Source organism: Martes martes (genome assembly GCF_963455335.1).
Source record: "Martes martes genome assembly, chromosome: 8".
In the NCBI taxonomy this organism is placed as follows: Eukaryota; Metazoa; Chordata; class Mammalia; order Carnivora; family Mustelidae; genus Martes; species Martes martes.
This window is the reverse complement of record NC_137895.1, coordinates 107,056,319-107,080,277: the sequence shown is the minus strand read 5'-3', so window position 1 is coordinate 107,080,277 and position 23,959 is coordinate 107,056,319. Positions and strand designations below refer to the sequence as shown.

The 23,959-nt window shown below is 49.1% G+C and overlaps 1 protein-coding gene across 1 annotated transcript in view; it reads right to left on the bottom strand.

The window, feature by feature from the left end:
- Positions 1–23,959, bottom strand: part of CACNA1C (calcium voltage-gated channel subunit alpha1 C) — a gene marked incomplete at its 5' end in the record, with an annotated part of 716,579 nt that overhangs the window by 238,288 nt on the left and 454,332 nt on the right. Inside the window, one exon of the mRNA XM_080812080.1 lies at positions 6,389–6,528. Within this exon, the coding sequence (XP_080668206.1) occupies positions 6,389–6,528 (140 nt within the window). The remainder of the gene's footprint in view (positions 1–6,388; positions 6,529–23,959) is intronic.

Below are 23,959 nucleotides of genomic sequence, written 5' to 3'. Positions count from 1 at the left end.
CTGTGCCCATCATAAGATGACGTCCCCTCAGTGTGGGTACCGCCCTGCCAAAGGGCACCACCGTTGCCCAGAGAGGTCTGAGAGGTAATAGGCAAAGCTGTGCACGAACACAACTGGCTTTGTATAACCTGGGCAGCCTGGACAGAAGCGTAAAGTTGCTAAGGCTTGCTGTTGTGTCTCAGTCCTCTTGCAGTGCCCTCTCTCCCACTCCATGGTTTCCTAGCTCCTGCCGTCATGTGGCCGGGAACCACATCCTCTCTCGTCCCCACACACCTCCTTCCTCCTAATTATTCCCCTTTGATTTTGCCTAGGAACAAACAGATGATCCCCTGGAAATTGGTTTTGTGTTGCAGATACAAGGATGGAAAACTAACCAGTGGCTTCAGCAGCATGCAGACTCCTGAGACTTTGAAAATATCTGTTTTGGAGAAGTGATGGGGCCAAAAGCCTAACAGATATGGGTTCAAGAGAGGATAGGAAAAAAAAAGTCTGAGATAGCTCTGTCTAACAGAAATAGGATGCAAGCCAAAAATATGAGCCATATATGTAATTTAAACTTTCTAGCAGCCCCATTAAAAAAGTAAGAACTGGCGAAATTAACCATTATATTTTATTTAATACAACATAACCCAAATATTATCATTTCAACTCTAATAAATACAAAGAAGTTTTCCCGAGATGTTTGTCACTCCTTTTGTGCTAAATCTTCGAAATCTGCTGTGTATGTTACATGGACGGCATGTTTCAATTCAGATTAGCCACATGTTCTGAGTGGCCACGTGGCTGGTATAGACAAGCCTTCTGAGGAATTTTGCTGTAAAAGTTAGTAGAAGAAAAAAGATGGTTGCCAGAAGTGGGTGTGGAATTCAGAGAGTTGTGTTTGTTTTTAAATGAGAAATATAGCAGCATTTTTATATGTGATGGGAGTTATGTAACAGAAATAGACAATTGGACCATGAAGAAGTGAGAGAACAATTACAGAAGGATTGCTATCCTGCAGGGGTTGCAGGGGATCTCCTGCACCCTGAGGGGTATTGGCCCTAGAAGGGGGAAGGGATGGTTTCTCATGGTTCAAGGGGGAAGGTGCACCATAGGGGTACTGATATTCTCCTTGATTACCTGTGTCTTCTCAGGGAAACAGGTAGCAAGGTCATTGGCTGAAAATGGGAAAAGGTAGCAGGTATTGGAAGTTTAAAGGCCTTCCCCTTTAAAGACTCACCAAAGAAAGTGTAAGAGTGAATGGAGTAGGGTTGCCAGCTATCATCAAGGACCTGTTTGAAGTTGGTGGTCACGGGTGTCAAGTGCAACCCATGAGCTCAGCTTTGCATGTTTCTCTACCCCTTTCAGAGGCACAAGTTCAGGTACCAGGTTGATCTCCATCTAATTGGATTTGATTGGGGTTGGTGTTTTTCCAAATGAGCAAGGTCAGTGAAGAGGGAAAGTGGGAAGTTGACTGTACAGGCAAGTGAGAGATTGTGGTGGAGCTGGGCATCTAAGTTGGTTAAAAGGAAGACTGGAAAAAAAAAAAAGAAAAAAAAAAGGAAGACTGGACACAATGGGCAGAAGAACAGAGAAAATGGGACAGGATGAATGGACTGTCAGAGTCAAAGTGCTAGAGGGAGTAAGCTGGAAAGATGGCTTGTGGTGTTTCCAGAGCAGGGTGTTTCATTTGAGATTACGGGGGAGGGCACAGCTGTTAGTTACGGCAAGGATATTGGTTATAACCCTGGGAGTGGGCAGCTGAGACGGGATGGAGTCAGGATCCCTTGGTGGGGAGAAGATATCAATGAACCAAGAAGGTACTGGAGGGGACAGCAGGAATAGCAAAGTTGGAGAGAGTTGGGAATGAGCCAAGAGCGCCTGTCTTCAAGGAATGAGGAGTCCCCAGAGGACTAGAGGAGATCCTATAGGGAGAAGTCGGGGTGAAAGGGTCTGATCACACACATAAGAACCAGAGGTGGCTAGGAAGGAAGGGCCACCAATCTGAAAGCAGAAATAAGAGAAGCATAGGGACCTTCTCCTGACCTCCGGCTGTGGAACATGGCATTTGGGAGAGACTACGATGGAGCAGGCCCCTTGGGGGAGCCAGGAAGTTAAGACACAGAGCCGCGGGTCTAGGGCAGCACTTGGGCCACTTGCTCTGGGAATGGAGTTTTGCCGGAGTTCAGCTACACCCATCATTCCCATACTGCTGTTGTTGATTGCCGTTTTCTTGCTAGGATTGAATCATCGAGACAAACCGCACAGTTTGTGAGCTGAAAACGAGTATCTGGTCCCTTACAGAAAATGTCTGCTGACCCTTGAATGGGCAGTGGCCTGCAGGGAGCAGAAGGCACAGTGGGAAGTTTTCAGAGGGATGACAAGGGAGAGGGGACACAGGACACAAAGAACCATGTGGGCATGGGAGCCTGGAATCTTGGGCTCTTGCAGTAACCAAGAAAAACAGGGGAAAGGACACATGGGGTAATTTCTGTCTTTTGTACTAGAGATGACTCCCAATTCACTGTCAGCAGAGTGTGTGCTGGGCTATGGCTGGGGGGTCATGGGGGAAGCACATGTTTCAGAACTCGGGCCCCACACCTGACCTGCACTCGGGGCCAGAGCAACTTCGTTCTTGAAAAATAGGCTTGAACTCCTGAAATGACTCACGTCCGGGGAACTGGATCTGGAAACAGGGGGTGCTGCAACTGGGGGCTTAGCTTGGCAGAAAATCAAATCCAGCCAGGGCCCAGCAAGGAGGGGGTTGGTCTAGATGAATTTCCAAACTGGGCTCCATGGAACTGCTCAGGGACTTCTTGGGCACCGAGGCCAGAGATAAGTGGCTAGAATAGAGTGGCTTTCGTGGCTCTCTGAATAAGGCTTTTCTTGAACAAATGGGTTCTGTAGCTAAAAGAAGTTTGACAACTCTGACATATAAAGCCTTTCTCAGCCCTGTGATTTTTTTCAGCTCAGCTTGGCAGTTTGCTAGTGTCGTGTGTTAGCTGATGATGCCTTGGACCCCAGGCACAATTGCTAGGATGGGGGAAATGGGCTTCTCTCTGCAGAGAAATGTTCTTTCCACTGAAGTCTGTATCACTGAAATCTTAGAAAATGAAGAGTAGTTTGCAAGTTTGTCAAACAACATTCCAAATCCAAACCAGATTTGGTTCCTAATATTTCCTGAAAGAAAGCAATATGCTTATTAGGATACAAGATGTTCACAAAATATTATTTATTTAAGGGAACAGAGGTTAGACAAATTTCTTCTCTTTCCCCTGCCTCAACTTGACGCAGACATTTTATTAAGTGTCTGACTCTAATTTTTGAAGGGGTAGAAAATTCAGGAAGAGCTCTAGGAAGTGTTCTTGGGTTGTAGAGTTGGTTTGTTTCTCCTCGATTAGAGACTGTAAAGCCAAACCCACTGCTATGTGGTCTACATATCCCTAAGGCCTGGGTTCTGATGTGGATGCTTGGCAGGGGAATTCTTCAGGAGTTGTGCCCGGCAGTTCCTTAGCTGGACCTAGAGCTTTTAAAAAGAGGACACTGAGGCTCTAGAGGGCCCAGCAGATCAGAAAGGTGGAGCCAACATACTGGGAGAGAGATGGTAGCAAAAGCCCTCCCGGCTGGAGGAGGCAGGCAGGGGGATCTCAGGCAGGGGGATCCAGTGAGGACCCCCAGGTCCCTGGGTAGGGCTGGAGAGGGGTAGCTCACAGAGGGCTCTGAAGTCCTCCCCACTTTCATTCAGTAGTCTCCTCTCCCCACTGTAGCAAGGGGACTCTTCCACTTTAGGCAGGAAACGTGACAGGTCTGTGGGGGTTAGACAGTGCCTCTTGTCACAGGACCCCCCACATGGCAATGCAGAAAGGAGAGAGCAGCTCTAGGCCTGGCACTCAGGCAGCAGGCAGGCAAACCCAGGTCTCCCAGGGCAAGGCAGATCCCCTCTGATTGCAGGAGGGCCCAAGAAACCTTCCCCTAAGTGGCTGCCGAGGAGGAGCCTGGGAGAGAAGATATTTCCTAGGAGACATAAGGGAAGCGGACAGATATCCATTTAATATGATTTTAAAAGGAGGCATAGCTGTAGAGAGAAGGTTGAGCTACACTCTGTGTGTGTGTGTGTGCGCGCGCACGTGCGCGTGTGTGCATGTGTGTGTGTGATTTTTCAAGTTAGAAGAATGGGCCAAGATTGAGGCTAGACAGAGAGCCTCTATGACCAGTGCCCTTGGAGAAGAGAACTAGGTGTCAAATATGTCCGTGTGTGATAGTAGTGGGGGTGAAGCCCAGAGGGTCATGGTGAACCATAACCTAAGCAACCTCTATTACTGTAACCTCTGGGGTTTAAACAGCCAACTTGGGGCATCTCTGGGAAGAGGACCAAATCTGCATGCTTCCCTCTTCATCAGCCTCATGGCCTAGATCCCAGGAAGTTGTGACTGAAATCCAGGCTGACCTCACGAAGTTGTGACTGAAATCCAGGCTGACCTCACGAAGGCTGCCCTCTGTGGTTACTGGGAGGGGCAGCAGGGCGAGGGATAAAGCAAGGTTCAAGCAAGCAGAAGATGCCATGTGTGTGTCCACACAACAAGGCATCTAGCTCCTTCCCTTTCAAGTGCAGGTTTGAGCTCTGCCCTATGCTTCCAGGTTCAACCTCCTAGGCTGTAGGGAAGGCCCCGGAGGGGCCAGAGCACTGTAGGCAGTCAACTCTAACTCCTTCCATAAACATGAGCTTCTCTGCCGGAAAAAAAATTAGTCCCCAAAGGCACCCTTATCTCTCCATCAATCTCATTCCTGGGGCTCTTTTCTAGACTTGTGGGAAGGGTTCCCCAGAGCCCGAGGCTGTGAGAAAGACACTGAATTTGAAAGGCTTCAGGGGCATGTGGAACAAGGCACCTTAAATGCCTTTGCCATGGTTTAGGGAGTTAATTCAAGGCATTTGTTCTGTCATTCTTTGTTTATCCTGGCGAGAACAGAAGCAGCAAGATGTCTTGGAGCTGCATCCTTGCTCCCAGTCTTCTGGAGCCTGATCTATGCCTGGCAAATACTCCAGTAACATTCGTGCTTCTCACTTCACCCAAATATCCTTGGTGTTAAGGTGGCCAAAGTGTGTCATTCATTGGCTGTGCAAAAAAAAAAAAAAAAAAAAAAGACAACGAAAAAAACCCCTAAGACAGTTCCAAACAACCCTAATAAGTCATCCAGATGGCGAGAGGCAAGGAAAGAACTTCTCAATGGTCTTGATTTGCTCTTGTTATTTCCCGCAGGAAAGACCAGACACTCCCAGGAGATGACGAGCAGTGAGCACTCTGGAGGAGTCCAGAAGGACCTGTGTGTTCACTGGGAAGGCACGAATGGTGCCCGCCAAAAATAGTTCCTGGGACATGAGCCCACTGACACATTGACCTTGACGCTGAAGTCTGTCGGAACTCCGCAGGAGTAAAAAACGCCAGGTGGCCACCATGTGACCATTCTTGGGGCTCAGAGAAATGCCAAATGAGCTCCCAGAAGCCTCAGCTTGTTCTCAAAGGAGAACCTGCTGTAAGATGCCCTCCCTTCACAAAATAGAGGAGTGGCTGGAACTTTAGCAACTGTGTCTTAATGAACTACATTTCATATAGCACGTGCACAGATATTTCATAGAGGATCTTTTTGTAAAGTCACTAATTCCTACATAAGGAGATCATCACTTCTGAATTTTATTTATGATTATTTACACCCCCCCCTTTTTTTTTCTTAGAGCATATATTGACCTTGCTTTATCTTACGCTACCGTGGAACAGCATGTCTGGGGAAAGGTGTGTTTGGTTCTACTTAGGCCACCCATGACTTGGCCCTTTATAGTTCTCTGTCATCTCCCCACCCGCCTATCTCGAGCAGCCTATTTCCTGGGGCCCCAGAGGAGGCCCAGTGTAGAGGGAAGATCGGGCATCCATGGCACCTTCTCTGCCAGCTTTGCCACCACCCCCATGCCCATGGGCTGCTTGCCAGGTCAGCTGGACGAACCCTGCTCAGGAACCCAGCAGGGAAACTGGTTCGAAGAGTGGTTGGGCCAGATGTGGTTGGAGATGGAATAAAAGAACTTAAGCAGAGGAATCTCCTCTGTTATAAAGAGGATCCTGAGCTCCATGAAAGCACTCAGATCCCACTCTGTGTTGTGTGTGTGTGTGTGTGTGTGTGTGTGTGTGTATGCACACATGTGAGCATGTGTGTGAGGGAGATATTCCTACATAAGAGCTCTTTTCCCTTTGGAGAAAGTCTGAATTCAAAGTGACTAATGGGTCCTCTCATCTTGCCTGGTGCCCATTGCCACGATGACCAAATAAAAAGAGATACAAATAACAGAAGGAAATGGAGGCACATGTTGGTGGATGGTGAGGGGTGAGGGGAGGGAAGAGAGAAAGGTAGTGATACTTACCCTACAACCACAATTATAAAATCTAGTAAATTCCAACCATTGCGGAGGTAAGCGTTGGGGTGAAAGAGAAGTCCATAGGCTATTACTTTTAAAAATGCTTCCACAGTAAAAATTATGAGAAAGAGATATTCCACTCGTTCCTAGGAAACAAAAATAGAAGGGAGAGAAAAATAAAGTCAATGAGATTGGGGATCTGGAAAGTTCTGAACCAGCAGATCTCCCAAGCAGGTGGAGGAGAGTGCTGCCCACTCTGTGGTAGGATCTAGGGGGACACCGGGTGGGACCCCCAAGCCAGATTACCAATGCCACAGTCTGCTCCAAACTTAGAGCTCCAATTCATTGGGCATTAAGGGTTTCTTTAGTCTTCAAATGTCCCATTATAATGCAAATATTTGGGTGGTGGAAAAATTACGCATTTTGGAGAATTATCTTATTTAGTTAATCAGTGAATGTTCCATTGCACCTTCTCGGAAGAGAACTCATAATGTCTTGATCTAAAGGAAAATGATGCCAAGACAGAAAAGAACAGTGCTCAGAAAGGAGGGGACAGAACCATAGGATAAGTGTACCTACTGCCACCTTGAGGTAACAAACCTGAAGATAAAGAAACCATCTTGGGTTCTCCAAAATGATAGACCAGAAACACAGCCACAAAGAAGTTGAGACCTTGAAAATCTCCTAACAGCAGCTAAAACACAGGCAATCTGCTCATATACCCTGACCCTAAACTTGAAGTCTCTCTCTTTCTTGAGAAAATAAAAATCTTTGTCCAAAGACAGAGACAGCCGAGAAAATCAGCATTTCCAGGATGGAGGTAGGCACTGGGGTGGGGCAGTGGGGAGAAAAGGCTCATCTCTTTTCTCGAGGGGTGGGAGGTAGTGTTTTTCCTCTCTCTACCACCTTGAAGAAGGCTTTGCATTTAAGGATAAAGCTCCTGTCTCTGGGAGCCCACACTTAACAGGACAAACTCGTTGGCTCAATTAGAGCGAGCCGACTCTGTGCTGATTCACTGGCTTCCCTCACCACTAATTGCTTTCTCCCACAACCTTGTTCCCAGTGCGGTGCCTTAATGGCCCCCACCAGGGGAAGGCTGCCTGGATGCCTTCACGCTCCACTGCTCGGCTCTGCAGGAGCCTTAGCCCATCTCTCACTGGAGCCACAAAACACTGGTCCACATGGCATTCAGCCACAGATCCTCCAAGCAGGACAGGCCCAGTCACAGCCCACAAGGAGACAGTAGGCTCAGAACTCCTAGATCTATCTTCCCATCGTCTGTTGGGTCAGATGGAGCTAACTGAAGACCTCTAGGTCTCACCCACACGTGGAGAGGGGGCATCACCTGGGAAGTCAGATGCCGTCCTGCTGGGAAGGTGCTCCAAGAGCAGGGCCATTGGAGCCTGATGGGTAGCTCTGTGGGGGGAGGCTAGCCCACACACGTACCTGTGCTCCTAGCCATTCTTTCTGATTTGCTAGACTTGGAATGAGTGCTAGCTTCACTGCGCCCAGCTCAGGGTGAAGCAGTTTGAGGATACAGAGTTTAAAAATGCAGAATTCCGGACCCTCCCCTGATCTTCTGAGGCGGATCTCCTGGCTGTGGAGCCTGGATGATTCCAGGTATTCCAGAGGCATCCTGAAGTTTAAGAACCATGGGCCCATGTGCTGATGAAGGCCCTGATCAGGCAGAAGCTCTGGGAAGGGAATGGAGAGGCGGGCATTAATCTGTACCTTAGGAGCAGGATGGTCTCTTACTCACTACCCATTACAGGGATGGGGAGGTGGAGCATGACCTTGGAACAAATAACAGTATGTGGGAGCCTCTGGTCTTTTAATATGAGGTGATGTTGGGTTAAAGTGGGTTGATTAGCTTGATGATGGGTTAAACTCCTTCGGGACGGGGTTGAAAGGGAAAACATGGAAAGTGTGTGTGTGTGTGTGTGTGTGTGTGTGTGTGTGTGTGTGTGTAGAGCTTCAGGTAATGCAGGCATCTGATCAGCTAGAGTGAAGGCTATGGGGCTGGAGAGGTGGGTAGGAACAAGATGACCGGGGGCTTTAGGGCTGCCCCCGGAGGCTTGGATTCTATCCTGAGCGATAGTGAATGTTGGAGTCAGATGTGTACTATTATCTGGCATTGGCCTAGAGCATGAGGATGGTGATGGGGTTGGAGGGAGTTGGGGGGTGACCCATACAGAGACCACGGAGGCTTGAGCCGAGGTAGACAGCAGGATTGATGAGATCTAGGTGGGTTTGAGAGAGAGAAAGAAGGTAATGTGGTTTCTGGTTGAATGGAGGGGTTGGAGGAAGAAACAGCAAAAGAAGGGCACTGCTCCCCTGCCTGAGTTTTCTAACTTGGGTAACTCTGGATGGCCATGCCTCTTGCTGCAGTGCGGAGAGACATCAGTTCTGGACTTGCGGAGTTAAAGCATTTATGGGACATTTTCGGGGCTCCTGGTGATCAGACATAAGGAGTCAAGGGGAGGTCAGCTTGCAGGGGAGGGCTGAGAGAGGTTGCCCCAGGAGAGTGTGTAGACTGAAGAGATGAGAGATGAGACTGGAATCCCTTTCCGTGGAGGGCAATTTCATCCCCTGGAAAGCGCTTTCACCTTATGGGAATATACTTCCTTGGCAGAACTTACAGGATCCTGCTTAAAGCACTTGGGTTGGAGGGACAGAATCTTAGAGGGTATCTAATTAACCACCTTACTTGAAAATCCAGGATGCTGGTAAGATACCAAGGTCAGAGAAGTATACACAGAAGATGGGAACGCAGATTTCCTGACCCTGGGTCCAAAGGTCCATTCACCTCATCTTGTCTTCCTGGGTGCAGGGGAATGTTTCTCCCTGGTCCCCGCTTATCCCAGAGACACAACTGGGTCAGAGTCCTCATCCTAAGTTGTTTAGGGATCTGAGATAGAACTGAGTAAGAAGGGGTCTGGATAAAGAATCTGGAGACACCAGGCAGGTGTCTGTTGCTGCTGAGTGTGTGCGCCTGCTGATGGCTCTATTCAATTCATTCTGACTTCAGGGGGATGAATGCTCTTGAAGTTAATCCCACCCGCCCCAAACCCAAGAGAAAAACAAACGAAAATGTAAGCAAGTGAAACAGCTTGGTTGATCCTTTCAAAACATATGTTGTGTTGCCACAGAAACACCTAAGGGCAAAAATGAATGTAGTGGAGAAATGCAAAAGTTTGTCCAAGACCTTTCTCTTGCTGTGCTGATGTCTTACGCCTCTGGTCCTGTGACTACACACTCCTTCATAGCTCTCCTCCTGCCTGAGTTCTGAGGCCAGAGCTGTGCACTCTCTTGAATCCTGAGAGGCCACAGAACTCTTTGAGAATGCACAATGTTCAGCCTGTGAAAAAGGGGTAACTTTTTTTTTTCCTGTGATTTTGGGAACTCAGGAACTTTGGAAGTCAATCTGGAAAGACTAAGGTTCCCATTCCTACTGTTCTGTGTTGAAGTTGGACAGGGTTAAGGAGGCATGAAAACCTGCAGATGAGAGGAAGATCAAGGCTGGAATGGTAATACACAACAATGGAGTCCCAGGGCTCCCGGAAGACCCCCTTCCCAAATCAAGAGTGAAGCCCTACCTCCCTGGGGCAGGTATGATGACCAGCCTTTCAGATGCTCCTGTCTTCCTTCCTTCCTATCCACGGCTATTTCCCCTTACTGCTGCCTTTCCATTTTCATCTTCTTCACCCTTCCCTTCCTCCCTCCCTGCTCATTTCTCAGCACTACCGCTGGCAGCTGGCACCCATGGCAACACCCATGTCTCAAATATTTAGAAAAATTCAGTGGAAAGAGCCTCAGATTCCAGGAACCATGATATCAGTCTTCTAAACACTTGTGGAACTAATAGACACTGATGAGAACAGTGTTTATTTTAGTTTTTCCTTTATCTCTTCATGTACATGTGTCTTATCTTTCCTTCTATAGGAGAGAGACTCAATTATCTTTTGATGATAATAATCTTGATTCTGGTACCACTGGCTGTGTGTCTTTGGTCAAGTCACTTGACTTCTCTGGGTCTGTCTCCTTATCTGTAAAAGAACTAGCTAAGCATTAAAAAATGCGATGCTGCAGAGAGCCCTGGGCTTCCACAGCACTGCTCTGGGAGCAGTTACAGGTTAGGGAAGGCTGAGAAAGTGGGCCTTTGCTCACTGAACCCCCTGCTGTCTTGAAAAAGAGCAGCACCATTCCAACCCACATGCTAAGCTGTCCAAGGATCCTAACACAGTTCAAAAGAGCCCAGGGAACCAGTACAATGGGGTGAGGACAGAGACAACACAAGGAAAAGAAGTCGCCATCTCTGACTAGTCTAGAGGACTTTTATTGGCTTTACAATGCTGGTTCCTGCAGAAGATTTTATTTGAGAAGAGGAATCACTGCTTTGTTTGCCTCTTTATTTGTTTTTTCTGGGAACTTTGAACACCAATTCCAAAGTGGCAGATGATTTCCAAAGTCTCTTCAAAATTCTGTGGTGGATGAGGATGCCAAACCCTGGTATGTGTGTGGTTCTGCCTGAGGTAGAGTCGGATTCCAAGACACAGACAGGAACAAAGAGTTCCTCTCCTCATTGCTCTGAGGATCACTATAAACACAAATAGATTTTATAATATAAAGGTCCTTCAGTAGGGAGATCATTCATATTTGTGCTTTGGGAGAACACCGACTCCTGATGACAGAAGCCATGGGTAGATCTCTTCAGACAAGGACAACCATGGAGAGCCTGCCATGTCTAAGCACACATGCTTGTTTCTGCATGCGCGCACGCACACACACATGGCACAGCTGTTGATGCCCACCATCTGGGTTGAACACTATACAGCTTAGACCTGCCATATAACAGGGCAAGGTGTAAGAATTCATATGAAGAGAGCCTGTGTGTGTGTAGTCACTTAAATTTATGCAAGTGTATTTATTGGAGCTGCCAAGATTTCTGCACCAGACAGAATTGATGAGAAGCCCAGTCATACAATTCCATCTCAGTACAAGGTGCAAAGACAAGAGACACAATAATAATGTGTCAAACAGCACCTTGTACGCCAGATTGTTTCATAATTTAAGTATCATTCAACCTGACCTCTGAAAGAGCCTCCTGACTATCTCTAATGAAGGGAGATGAAGAAACTTGAGTACCTTAGTTCCTACTCTTCAGTTCTTCTCTCGGCCCTTCACTCCTTCATTCAGTTAGACACGTTTCCTGAGAGTCTGTTCTGTCCCATACCACTTGCTGTGTTGCCTGTGTCTCTCAAGACACTGAGGGACTTGGCAGAATATGAGAAGTTGGAAGGACCTCCTACAAGGACACACAACCCAAGCTCTTCCTTTGATAGAAGTAAGAGGACTTGTCCCAGGCCACACATCCACCCCATAGGTGAGTACTTGTGTTTCCTGATGGTTGGTCTGGTGCTGTTCTTGCAGTGGTCTCTGTCTGTGGGCTGACTGAGATCCTGGATTACTGTGCCCATCAGGGGATGCTGGGCAATGAAGGGCCACCTATGTAGAGTGGCTGGAAAGGAGGGCAGGAGTGATCCCCAAATCTTCCTCTCTCCTAGGGTCTCTCCTGGTGCCTGGAATTCAGCCATTAAGAAGCCTTTCTTCCATTGGTGGATGAAGAATATTCACCCAATGGAATATTAGGCAGCCATAAAAAGGAATGAAGGTCCGACAGGCTATAACAGTGATGAGCTTTGAAAACACAACGCTAATCAAACGTCGTAAGATTTCACTTATATGAAAAGTTGAGGATGGGAAAATTCACAGAGACAGAAAGTAGAGGAGAGGCTATGAGAAAGGGGAAGGAGGGAGGAACTATTTCAAGGCACGACAAACTTTGGAAGTAGACCATGGTGATGAACGCACAACATCTGGAGTAGAATTAGTGGCCCTGAAGTGTGCACTTAGAAATGGTTCGGATGGAAAATTTTGTGTTATACAGAGTTTACCACAGTGAAAAAAAAAGAGAAGCGTTTGGATGTTAAAGGTTTTCCTTAGAGGTCTCCTGCCAAAGAACACAAAGTCATGTTCAGTCCTATATCAGCATTCACCTTCCCAGGGACTAACTCATCAGGAGGTGGACAGCGTAATCTCCTGTGATATCCTGGACAGACTCCTGGACAGACGCCTGGACAGATGCCTGGGACACACAGATGGGGAAGAAGGGAGCTGAGAAGGGATGTGGGAGGCCCCTGGAGATGGATGCTTCAGTCTCACAATTTTTTGAGGGCAGGCCCTTCCCAAGGGCCTCATTTAGAAGGTATCTGGTGGTTCGAATGGTCTGGCCTTAAGACATGAGATTTCTAGTGAAGAAACAGGGGACAGAACAAACCATTTAATAGCCTAAGAGTAAAGAAGCTTTGAAAAAAAATTTTTTTACCTATTTAGTGAGGGCAAGGAGCAATTGAGGCTGAGGGATCTGAGAAGTATGCCAGGATCATTGGTTTTAGAGTAGCTCAGTTTAAAAAAAAAACAAAAACTCTCCTCCAACTGGACTGTTTCTCCACGCTTAGCCATGATACTAAGTGGAAGTGTCTCATCCACTTACTAATTTCTCCAGTTCATGTCTTCCCCTCTGGAGACCAGCTTTGCCTTGGCTGCCCCAGCCCAGTGGCACTGGCCTGAGATCCAATGAGTGCCGAGCAGGCCACATCAGATGTAGAGGTACAGGCGTGTCAGCTCCTCCTGGACCCTTCACCTAGACCTGTCTCCAAGACAGCATCTCTGTCCCTCCCTGGGTCCCTCCCCAGCCTGGGTTCCTCAGTGTACACCCCCCTAGGGCAGAGACCAGCCTGCTTCCATTCTTTATTTGGTGTCCAGCATGTGTTTAGTACAGAGGGAACAGTCAACCTTTGTCATGTGCTGCCTGCATCCCCCTCTTGGGGTGCCCAGATGACATGGTCCAGCCTCCTGCCCATAGCAGGGGATCCCTCCCGTTGACCTCCTTCACCTCAGGCTGTCATTTCCTTCTGAGGTGGCCCGTCCTTCACCGGGCAGCTCTGGCTGTCAGAATATGGCCAGCCCCTTCCTCTCTAAGGAGTTCACTCTGGCTCAGGGATATTACCTTTTCTTTGGGGGTAATGGAGTGAAGAGGGTGACAGATATTACCAGTCAGGGCTGAATTACTCCTGGGGACAATGGGGCATTTGCTTAGTGACCTGTGGTCTAGAATGTAATTTCCCAAATGGAGGGAGTGTGCAGCGGTGGCCTCAAAACTCTCACAAGTGCCTACCTTCTTTTGAAGAGTCACACCAGTACCTGGCCTGGGGAAACGGACCCTGTCTTTTCTGGCTGTCCCCACTGCCCATCTCCATCCAGGCCTCCATCACATTAAAACAGCTCCCTAAGCCCTCCCATTGACATCTAGGCTGTGTTACCACATAAACATCTCCAACAGCTCCCCTCTACCTTAAAGTAGGATCTAGCCGCCTCAAGCCTGGCTGCTAGGCCTGTCACAGTCACCCCCCCGCCCCCGACCTGTCCCTTCCACTTCATCCTCAGCTACCACCCTGAGTTCCAGCCACACGGGTCTGACCATGCCCAAACCAGACTGGATGTTCTGGGCAATTCTCTTCATGCCCTGGCAAGCCTCGCTGCTTTCTCTACCAGGCAGACTCCCTCTCAGATCCAAGCTAGCTCTAGTGTCATCACCTTGTGTGGACTTCTCCACTCTCTCCTGCCTCCTCTGCCCCCAGTGAGCTGGAATTAGTCAGGCCCAGCCCCAGCTGTGGCACCCCTTCTTCAGATGACAGCACTCATCACAACGTGTGAGTTTTCTGTGTGTTTCTCCTCTCTAGGGGCAGGGGGTCTGCAGGGCAGGAGCAAGTGTCTTTGTCACCTTTGGTAAAGAAGTGTCTTTAAATGAAAGGCAAAGTGGCAGAGGAGAGAGGGCTTTGGAGTCAGATGCACCTGGGATCAAACTGTTTCTCTATGACAAGTTAAATAATCTTCCGAAACTTTGGTTTCTTATCAGTAAAGTGGGAAGAGTGGTAATTATGAGAACCGGAAACCAGAGTCATTGCTCCAATGGCAGCTGCTGTCATTACTGCCATCCCAGCACCTGCACACAGTAGGTATACTGCACACGTTCATGGAGTGGACGTCCCTGCTCCAGGGGACTTTGTGTGTCCTCCCCTGAGGTCCTGGCTCTGCTTGTTCCCATGACAGCCTGCAGGGCACTGGAGTCGTCAGTGGCACCAGCCCTGCTGCCTCTCCCTGGCTCTTCTCCTGCCCTGGCCTCAGAGCAGGTAGCACAACTCACTTCTCTGCCTCATCAGGTCCTCTTGACTTCAACAAAAACTAGAGACTTAGTTCTCATACCACCTTTGTATTATCAAGGCAACTTAACAATGAAACAAAACCAAACGTTCTCTGTATCCTGTTTGCTGGGTTCCATGTGTTCCAAATGGCCTTGCCTCACCTCGCTCCTTAGCCCTTAGAGCTACAGTAATGGGTTCCATTCTAGCTAAAGAAGCAGAGCTGTGAGCTTTTCCCTTGTGTCTCTGGGAACTTCACAACCCTGTGCCTCTTGAAATGACTTATTTCAGTTATGGCAGACAGGGGTGAAGATGACAGTCAGTGCTCTTCGGGAGTAGGGTACCCATGGACGTAGGGGGTTTGCTAACCTTGTCATCATCACCACAGTGATAGCTCACTGGGTAGCACTTTACAGTTTAGAAGGCATTTTCTTATATGTTTTTATGTTAAGTCTAATGATCTCTGTGTGAAACAAGAATGGTGGGTACTTTCTCTTCTTTCCTTTACTCCTCGTATCACCACCCTCATCATCATCCCCATCACCATCACCACCTGAACCATCAGCACCACCACCACTATTGTCATCACCACTGCCATCACCACCTCTACCGTGAGGACCATCACCACCTCCATCACCATCACCACCGCCACCACCATCATCACTCCATCAACACCTGCACCATGATCACCATCACCACCATCACCAATACCACCTCTGCCACCTCCACCATCACTGTCATCACCACTGCCATCACCATCACCACCTGCACCCTGATCACCATTACCACCTGTACCATCAGTATTACCAACACTATTATCATCACCATTGCCATCACTGTCACTACCTGCACCATGATCATCTGACCACTATCATCACCATCACCACCTGCACCACCAGCACCACCACCACTATTGTCATCACCACTGCCATCACCACCTCTACCCTGAGCACCATCACCACCTCTACCACCATCACCACCATCATCACCACCTCCACCATCATCATCATAACTGCCATCATCATCACCACCTGCACAATGATCAGCATCACCACCATCACTACCACTACCTCTGCCACCTCCACCACCATCATCATCACCACAACCACCTTCACCATCATCACCACTACCATCATCATCACCACCTGCACCCTGATCACCATTTCCACCTGTACCATCAGTATTACCAACACTATTATCTCACCATTGCCATCACCATCACTACCATGTACCATGATCACCTGACCACCATCATCACCATCACCACCTGCACCATCAGCACCACCACCACTGTTGTCATCACCACTGCCATCACCACCCCTACCATGGGCACCATCACCACCACTGCCACCACCACCACCATACCATTTCCTCCTCCTCCACCACAGCTGCCATTAACACCTGAGTCTGAGCCTGGATGCTTTAGTTATAATATTAATAGTAACTCTGCATGATGAATTAAAAATATTATCTCCATTATATACATGAGGAAGCTTATCAAAGAGATTTAGTAATTTTCCATAAAGTCCTGCATTTAGTAGGCAATAGAGCCAGGACTCTAAGTTTAATGACTTTATTTGTGGTTATAGTGATAGATGGGCCCCACCACTCAGCTCTCAACCATCCCAGGGCCCATTTACTTGGCACCACTGTGAGACTAGAAGTTCATGGGGATTTGTTGGGGCTACACTTAATGATTTTTGTTGAAACCCAGCAACGTGAGCTTGAGCTGCACAGCCTGCTTGACCCAAGGCAGTCTATATTCCCACTGACAGTGTGAAGACATGTGGCTGAAGATGCTGGCTAGAGTATGGACCCTTGCACTCTCTTCCCATTCCTAATCAAACCTGGTCACTACTTGTGAGGAGTACTGTGGCCAAAAACCAACCACTAATCTAACCCAATGGAGACCAGTTTTTCTCCTCCATCCATTGGCTATGGAAGGGACATGTGACCCATCCCTGGCCAGTGTGACATGAAGGGAAATGATCTGGGATGCTGCTAGAAGATTCCTCATTGATTAAAAGAGGGAGAAAGACATACATACAATAAAGCACTATAATCTCTTCTTTAGCTGGACAGGCTCGTGTCTGTATGTGAAGCCTGGGATCACGAGGACTACCAGTTCAGGACAAGAGCGATGTGCTGATGGTGGCAGAGAGAAAAGGTGAAAAGAACTGGAGTCCTGGATAAAGTCACTGAACCAGCAAATTGATTTAACCAACTTTGGTGTCACCCTAACTTGTGACTTATTTTATGTGAGATAAAATTTCCTTACTGTAGAAACCATTTCAAGCTGAGTTTTCAAGTACTTGCCTCTGAAAGTCCCTTTACTGATAGGCTCAATTTGCTGTCTACAAGTCACTCCTCTTTCAGCCTCTTTATCCCACGGCCCTTCCGTGCTTCCACCCCTTCTCAGCCTTTTGGGCACATTAAAGCTGAGCTTAGCCTCACCCAGCCGGGAGAGGCGAGAGCTCGTAAACACTAAGACAAACGCTCCTCTGTCTCCTGGTTAGCTCTCAGCCTGTGCGTGAGATGCTTATTTCAGATTATGGTCTCAGACTAGATCTAGCCAGCTCAGCCCAAATCCCCATCAGAGGGTAGCCCACGTAGTTCTGTGCTTAGCCTTGTTTCAGCACCGGGCTGTCGAGACAAAGGATACGGCTGCGTGAGGCAGTAACATTACAGTCCTGAAAGAGATTGGGTGGAGAGGCACAGAGGATCCCCTTCAACATCCCAGCACCAGAAGCCTGGAGATAGAAGATGTGGATGCAGACCTGGCATTTCTCTCTCTAGTGTGCATTTCCCCCCCACCCCCCAAAGGATAAAGAAATCTCTGAGCAAGGAACTTTCCAGAACATCACTTTTATCATGCCATATCCTTCCTCAGGAACCTGAAGAGATTCCTTACTCCTAGCTGATTAGGCACCAGCTTTTCTGCTTGAACTTTTCCCTTCCCACATATGTTACCTTGTCTTATCCCAACACCAACCACTTGAGTTAAGAAATGACTTTCCTACATGCCTAGTTCCATTCCAGCCTCTGTGGCTCCTAGCCTGGCATGTTCTTACTTCCTCTGGGCTCAAATGGATTCCTCCTCCCAGTAGAGAGTTCCTTTGACTTCTTGAGGGCTTTCAGTCTCCTTTTTCTGTGGGCCCTATAGCCTTAGGAGCAGTCATTTGGAATTTTTACCTCTGGCTTTATGGCATGTTTTAAACATCCTAGATTGTGGCAAGTGTCCTGGATGTCTCTTCCCCATCAGGAATGTGAGTGCCCAGTTTCCCTCTGTCCCCCCACTGTGCCTTATACAGGGCCAGGAACTGGAGGCTCAGAGATCCTTCCAGTTCTGAGTCCAAAGGACACCTAGAGGACATCAAGGTTGATTTTGCAGTCTTGGCCTCTTTCACACACCTGCACTTTTTGCTTTACAATGTGCTTTCACATCTTCCTCTTATCTGCTCCTCAGACAGCCCTGTGGGTCCGCAGGCCGTCTGTCACCCAGCCCTTGGCGTGCAGCTTCCAGGGTAGAAAGGAGGGGCTCTTTCCCAGCAACAGACTTACTCTCTGCCCCCATAAAGACACGTGGCATTGTCACTATGAAGAACAGGTACAGAGGGGCCGACCCTGAAGGGCACGGAGACTAAGGACTGAGATTGTAAAGGGTATCAGACTTCGCCCTGTCCTCCTGGGGCTCACAGTCAGGCCAGAAGGCAGGAAGAATGTGCCTGATAGGGAGGAATTCTATCATAGGGTCACATTTACTACCTACTAAATGACTCCTGCAGGTAGGAATCAGATTAAGAACTTGGAGAAAAGGCGGATTTCCAAGGGCTGGAGGCAAGCATAGATGGTGTGAGCTGGGCCTGAGGGCTGAGCCTGGGTGCAGTGAGGTGATTTCCATATGGGAAGTGTAAATTCCCCCAGAGATACAAGGAGAAGACCGTTTTTGCTATAGAGTTTGCACTGTGGGAGACAAGGCTGGAGAGACAGTTAGGGTCTAAATTAAAGCAGGTCTCAAGTGACAGGAGAGAGTTTATACTCCATATGAGGGAGCTGTCCCTGGGATTTAAGGTCCATGGGATTAAAGGTCTGTGGTGACTTGGACTGATGATGATTTGTGATGAAGGGGTGATGTGTGCCGAGATACGTTTTACATAGACAAATATGGAAAGCAGTCCCCAGACAGACTAGACTGAAGTCGGGAGACCCTGCAGCAGTCCAGGAAGGAGGTGACGACAACCTGAACCAGAGAAGGATAGAGCAGTGGGACCGGAAAGGCAGCGACAGGTTCAGGAAACAGTAGGACTTCGGTGGACTGCAAGGAGACCATCAAGCATGATGACCTCAAACTTCGCATTCAAAATGATGGGAAGAGCGAGCATCATGGGCGGAGTCCCGAGCTAGCCGAGTAACTTGGGCATGCCACCCAAGCTCTCTGGGCTGGGGTGTCTTTATCTACTGAATGCGAAGTCTGGCCAGATAAACTGCACTCCCCTTCCTGCTGCAGCTTGGAGGCCACCCAGCATAATGGGAATTCCATGGCACCGGCAAATCTGAGTTTAAATTTCAGATCTCCCACAAGGATTGCACCTTAGCCAAACTGTTTAAATGTCACATGCGTCCACTTTCTTGCTATAAAATGGAGATAGTATCTTCCTGTCGAGACTCTTTAAGGACTGAGGGGAAAATGTGCACTAGCATGTTAAACAGGAAATACTTAAGAAATGTCCTCCCCATGCCTACCCCTCCCCACCCGCCATGGTTCTAGAATCCCATGGTATCTGAGATGTCACATAGACATGACGAGGAGAAGCAATAACATCCAAGTGAAAATGCATGCAGGGCCTCGGAGACAATGCTGGGTCAGAGTTGAAGGCGTGGGTTCGAGAAACCATGTGGGTAGATAAAGCTGTGATAGTTACACACAGTCCGTGGTCGAAGAACAGGGCGAAGCGGATGGGAACAGAGGTGAAAGGTTCAGGAAGGGGATGCTGGCAAGGGGGTAGCACAGACAGGCGCTGATCAAGACCAGCATCATTTTGGCCATGTTCACATATGTTTAGTATTATTTACTTACTACTTCTGCTTTAATCAACTGGCTTTTTTCATACAGGCATTTAGGAAGGCAATTTTTTTTTTTTTTAACTAGAAGTATCCACGCTACCATTGAAGCTGACAGTAAAAAGAACTACTAAAGGGTTTGTCCATGTACTACCTAAAATCATCTTACATGCCAGCCAGGACACATGCCACATTTAAGGAAACACTGTGTTCGAGAACTGTCCCTTGAAAGGATTGGACTGACTCCATGTGGCTTCAGAAGAGAAGACGCATCAGGAGACATGACAGGGAGGCCGATTTTGTCTCCTAGGAGAACTCTGTAGAGCTCGTGTTCTCTAGTGGGAAGGGTTGTGTTGGGGCAGGTGTGCCTTCAGGGACAAAGCCTCATCCATCTCTTCCAAGGTCCCTCTGATGACTAATGGTACTTAATACCATGAGGTGCCCTCACATCCAGGAGCGAGAAGGAAGCAAAGGAAGCGAGTGAATGAACGGACGCATGGGTGGGTGAGGGATGCGTGGAGGTAGAGAAGGGCTATCCTTCATGCAGGCACGGGTCCAAGGGAAGCACAGTGCTTCTGCTGTTTTGCCTAGGCCCCTCTCCGTACCATGCACCTGGGCTTGCCTGGGCCTGAGGCTGCCCTGGCTCTTGTAGCCCCGCAAGTGCATCACCCCAAGGGGACCAGCTCTGCCTGTGTGTCCGCCGGATTTTCTGTCTCAGCGTCTCAGCCTACTTCCTGTGCTGAGACAGGTAAGTGGCACCCTCAATCCAGGCTCCTTACAAACCGACGGGCAAGGACATGAATGCCCACCAGTGGCAGCTCAGCCACACTTCCCGTATGGTGCAGAAATATTAGCATGGACATCAGTTTCGGGGAACAAGAGCCATGTTATGGCAGCCAGTGCAGCTGCTGGGCAACCAGATCCTCCCTGCCCAAGTGGACTCTGGCTCCTGTCCCAAAGGGAATACTCCCCTCACCCAGCCTCTGTTTCTGCTTTTTTTTTTGCCCCCTTCATGCTCTGGTTCCTTCCTGGTGGCTGGCCCAGAAGGCTTGGGAGGATCATCAAGCTTTGTGGTGTGCAGAACACATCTGAGCACAAAACATCAGGCTGGAGGGAACCTGGAAGCTTCGGGGGCCCACTGCCTTCTTGTCCAGATCAGGACATTAAGGCACAAAGAGGGTAAGGACTTGCCCAAAGCCACAAAGTTGTGTCATACAGACAACAGGGTAATAACCCCCATTTGCATGATTTTTTAAAAAAAGTGTATTGCGCCTCTGCCCTTTCTGATCTCCAGCATCTACACTCCACAGCACTTCTGAAAGGACTGGACAGTGGTGGGAGGAGCACGTGTGGGGAATCTCCTGCCCTGTGCTGGGGTGAACTGTGAGCCCTCGTTCCTCCATCGGATTACGGTGCTGGAGGTCAGGGCCTAGGCTGCCTCTGTGTATCAGCCCACCCGAAACAAGGGCAGAATTTTGATTGCGGAGCAGTAAGGCCTCGACCTGCCACCGACCTCCATGATTCCTGCGCACATCACTTTACCTTCCGGGCCTCGGTCTCTTCAGCTGTCACATGGAAATGATAAAACCTACCTCACGGGGATGTGGTGGATTGGAAATAAAAACACATAAATATTTATTAAGGCTTTTTGTAGTTGTCGAAGTGTTGTACCAGTATGACTAGAAATAGACGAGTATTTACTAGAAAAAGGAGCCAAACAGAAACAACAGTGACCTAACATGTGAATCGAGCAGGAAGAAGCCCTGGGTTCTCATGGAAGACTGGAGTGGCCCCAGGAGGGGCTCAAGCACGGGCTCTTTGAGGGGTCCTGGAATTGGGCCACCTCCCCACTCTCGTGCGGACACTCACCTCTGGCTTCCCTTGGATGTCTGATAGCCTCAGACACTTGCTCCCAATGGTACAGACTGAGGGGTCATGGGTGAGAGTCGCAGACTCATAGGGCAGAAACCGAACCCCACAACACTGGAGCCCCTTCCCTGGGTGGCTAGGGCAGGTCTTCCAGGTCGGCCATCAGGATCCTGCAGACTCTGATGACACCTGGGGCCACGGAAAGTCCAGAACAGCAATGATGCAAAGCTATGGTCTCTGCCCTCTGTTCTGTGGGTGCCGTCGGCCCACCTCCTGCCCTGGGAAGTCTGTGGGTTCGCCCCTGATGTCTGTGCCTGTCTCCCTGAGGACCACATGCCTCTCCAAGGGGGTTCGCTTGCTTCTCCTCCAACTTGTGCTGGGCTTTTCAAGCATGAACTCTTCCCGGAAACAGGCTGATGCCTCTACCAAAGGCAGAACTGATTTAAAAAGAATTTCCTGCAAACTGCAAACAGTCATAATTTTGGCTTTTGGGGGGTGTCTAATTTCCCTTATAAAAACGGGTCTGCTCTCCTTGTTGATCAGTTCAATGATCATGATATAAACCAGAGAGCTAAGCCAGGGACACACCCGGAGAGGGGAGTTGTGGTAACAGTGATTCATGGTCTGCTCCTTTGGGGACCTCTGCAGGGGTACGATGGGTTTGAGCTGTCTCCCTCATGAGGTCAGATTTTGTGATAGGTGACAAGGGGATCTTGGGCTCCAGAATGCCATGAGCCACGATGCTTGGGGTCCCTGGGCTCAACCTGACTTTCACTGGGCCCTGAGGAAAACGGCTCACAGCCCAGCAGTGCAATGGTGCTTGCTAGTCTGGCCTCTTGGCAGGGTTCCCCTTGTCCTTTAGTGGCCGCCAAATGAGGTTCCGGGATCTGAACGCCTCACAAGTGGGCCAAACTCTTGGCTCCCAGTTCCTGTCCCCTGCCAGGGTCTGGGGGTAATACTCTCCAGACATGATGTCCCAACCACCCTGGGAGGTGGGAACCATCACTGTCCTTGTTCTGCAGGCTGGAGCCGCGGTCTGCCCCACCAAGCTGACCATGTTTCTATGGCCTCTCAGTGTATAGCAACACATTTGGATCCCCGGACTCCAAGTCGCCTCTTACTGTTTCCTGTCTCTGGGAACACAGCAAGGGCAACGAGTAAGCTTGTGCCAGTGACAGCCCTGACCTGGAAGTCGGAAATCTTGGGTTCTAATTTTAGTTTCTCCGTCATCAAGGTGGGTGACCTTGGTCAGCCACACAGCCTCTGTGAACAGGATTTTCCTCATCTACGCAAGGAGGAGGCCGGGTTTTAACTGTGGATCACCAACGTTGGCTCTCTGACGGCTCCCTAGAAACATCCTGGCCACTGGTTAAAAACACAGCCTCCCAGGCCTCCGTTGCAGATCTGCTGAACCAGAGTATTTGGGGAAGGGCCTGGGAATCTGGGTTTCTAGTGGGCTCCCTGGCTTCTGGAATGTGCCCAAGCTGGGGACTGCAGGTCTGCGTGGTTTCTGTGGCTCCTTTTAGCTACAGGATTTTCAGACATCTCTGCCTCCTGGGAGAGAAGTGGCTCTGTGGGGACAATCTGGACCTGCCTGCCTGGTGGGAGGTGTGGACCTAGGCCTGGCAGCTGCACACATGGAGGGACGTGTGGCTTCTGTAGAGATATCAGAGGCCAGGGACAGCGCTGGGGCACCAGGTGATGCCGAGTCAGCGGCTGGTATGTTCCCAGGCTGGGAGGCTCAGCAGGAAAGGAAGGCTGAGGGGTGGGAGGGCACTCAGGCCTTCTATCTGCCATCAGCCTGTGGTGATGGAGCTCCCCATGCTCAACTGTGTGGCAGAGCTGTGGGGAATGCACAGAAAGGACTTTCTGTATTCCTGAGGAAATACCAGCTATACAACCAGATCCCCACTGTACGTAGGAAGGAGTATGCAGGGGAAGGAGAGGAAGTGGTGTTTACTGAGCACCTGCTATATGCCAACACTGGGTCTCACATGTGCGGGGCCCTGAGGATCTAAAAGCTACGGGGACCCTCCCTGGGCTGAGTAGGGAAAGAGCAGGTGAGGGAAGCAAAGCCACGGTAAGTGTGAGGGAGAAGAGGTCTACGGAGTCCCACAAACTGTCCTGGGAACTAGCTGGAAGGGTATATGAGACCATGAGTCAAGATGTCTGGACTCTGTTGCTTTTAACCATTCATAGGTCCTCAGGAAAGACACTGAGGGTCTCTGGATTTAAGTTAGAAATAAGAAGATCTATCCTGCTAACTCATGGGATGAAATAGAACATAGTGGGTCTGTAGAAAGTTAGGATCACTGCTGAAGTCTCAGGCCTTAGCACATACAGCCTCCTCTCTCACTCCACACACCTCCCTCACGGAAGTTGGTCT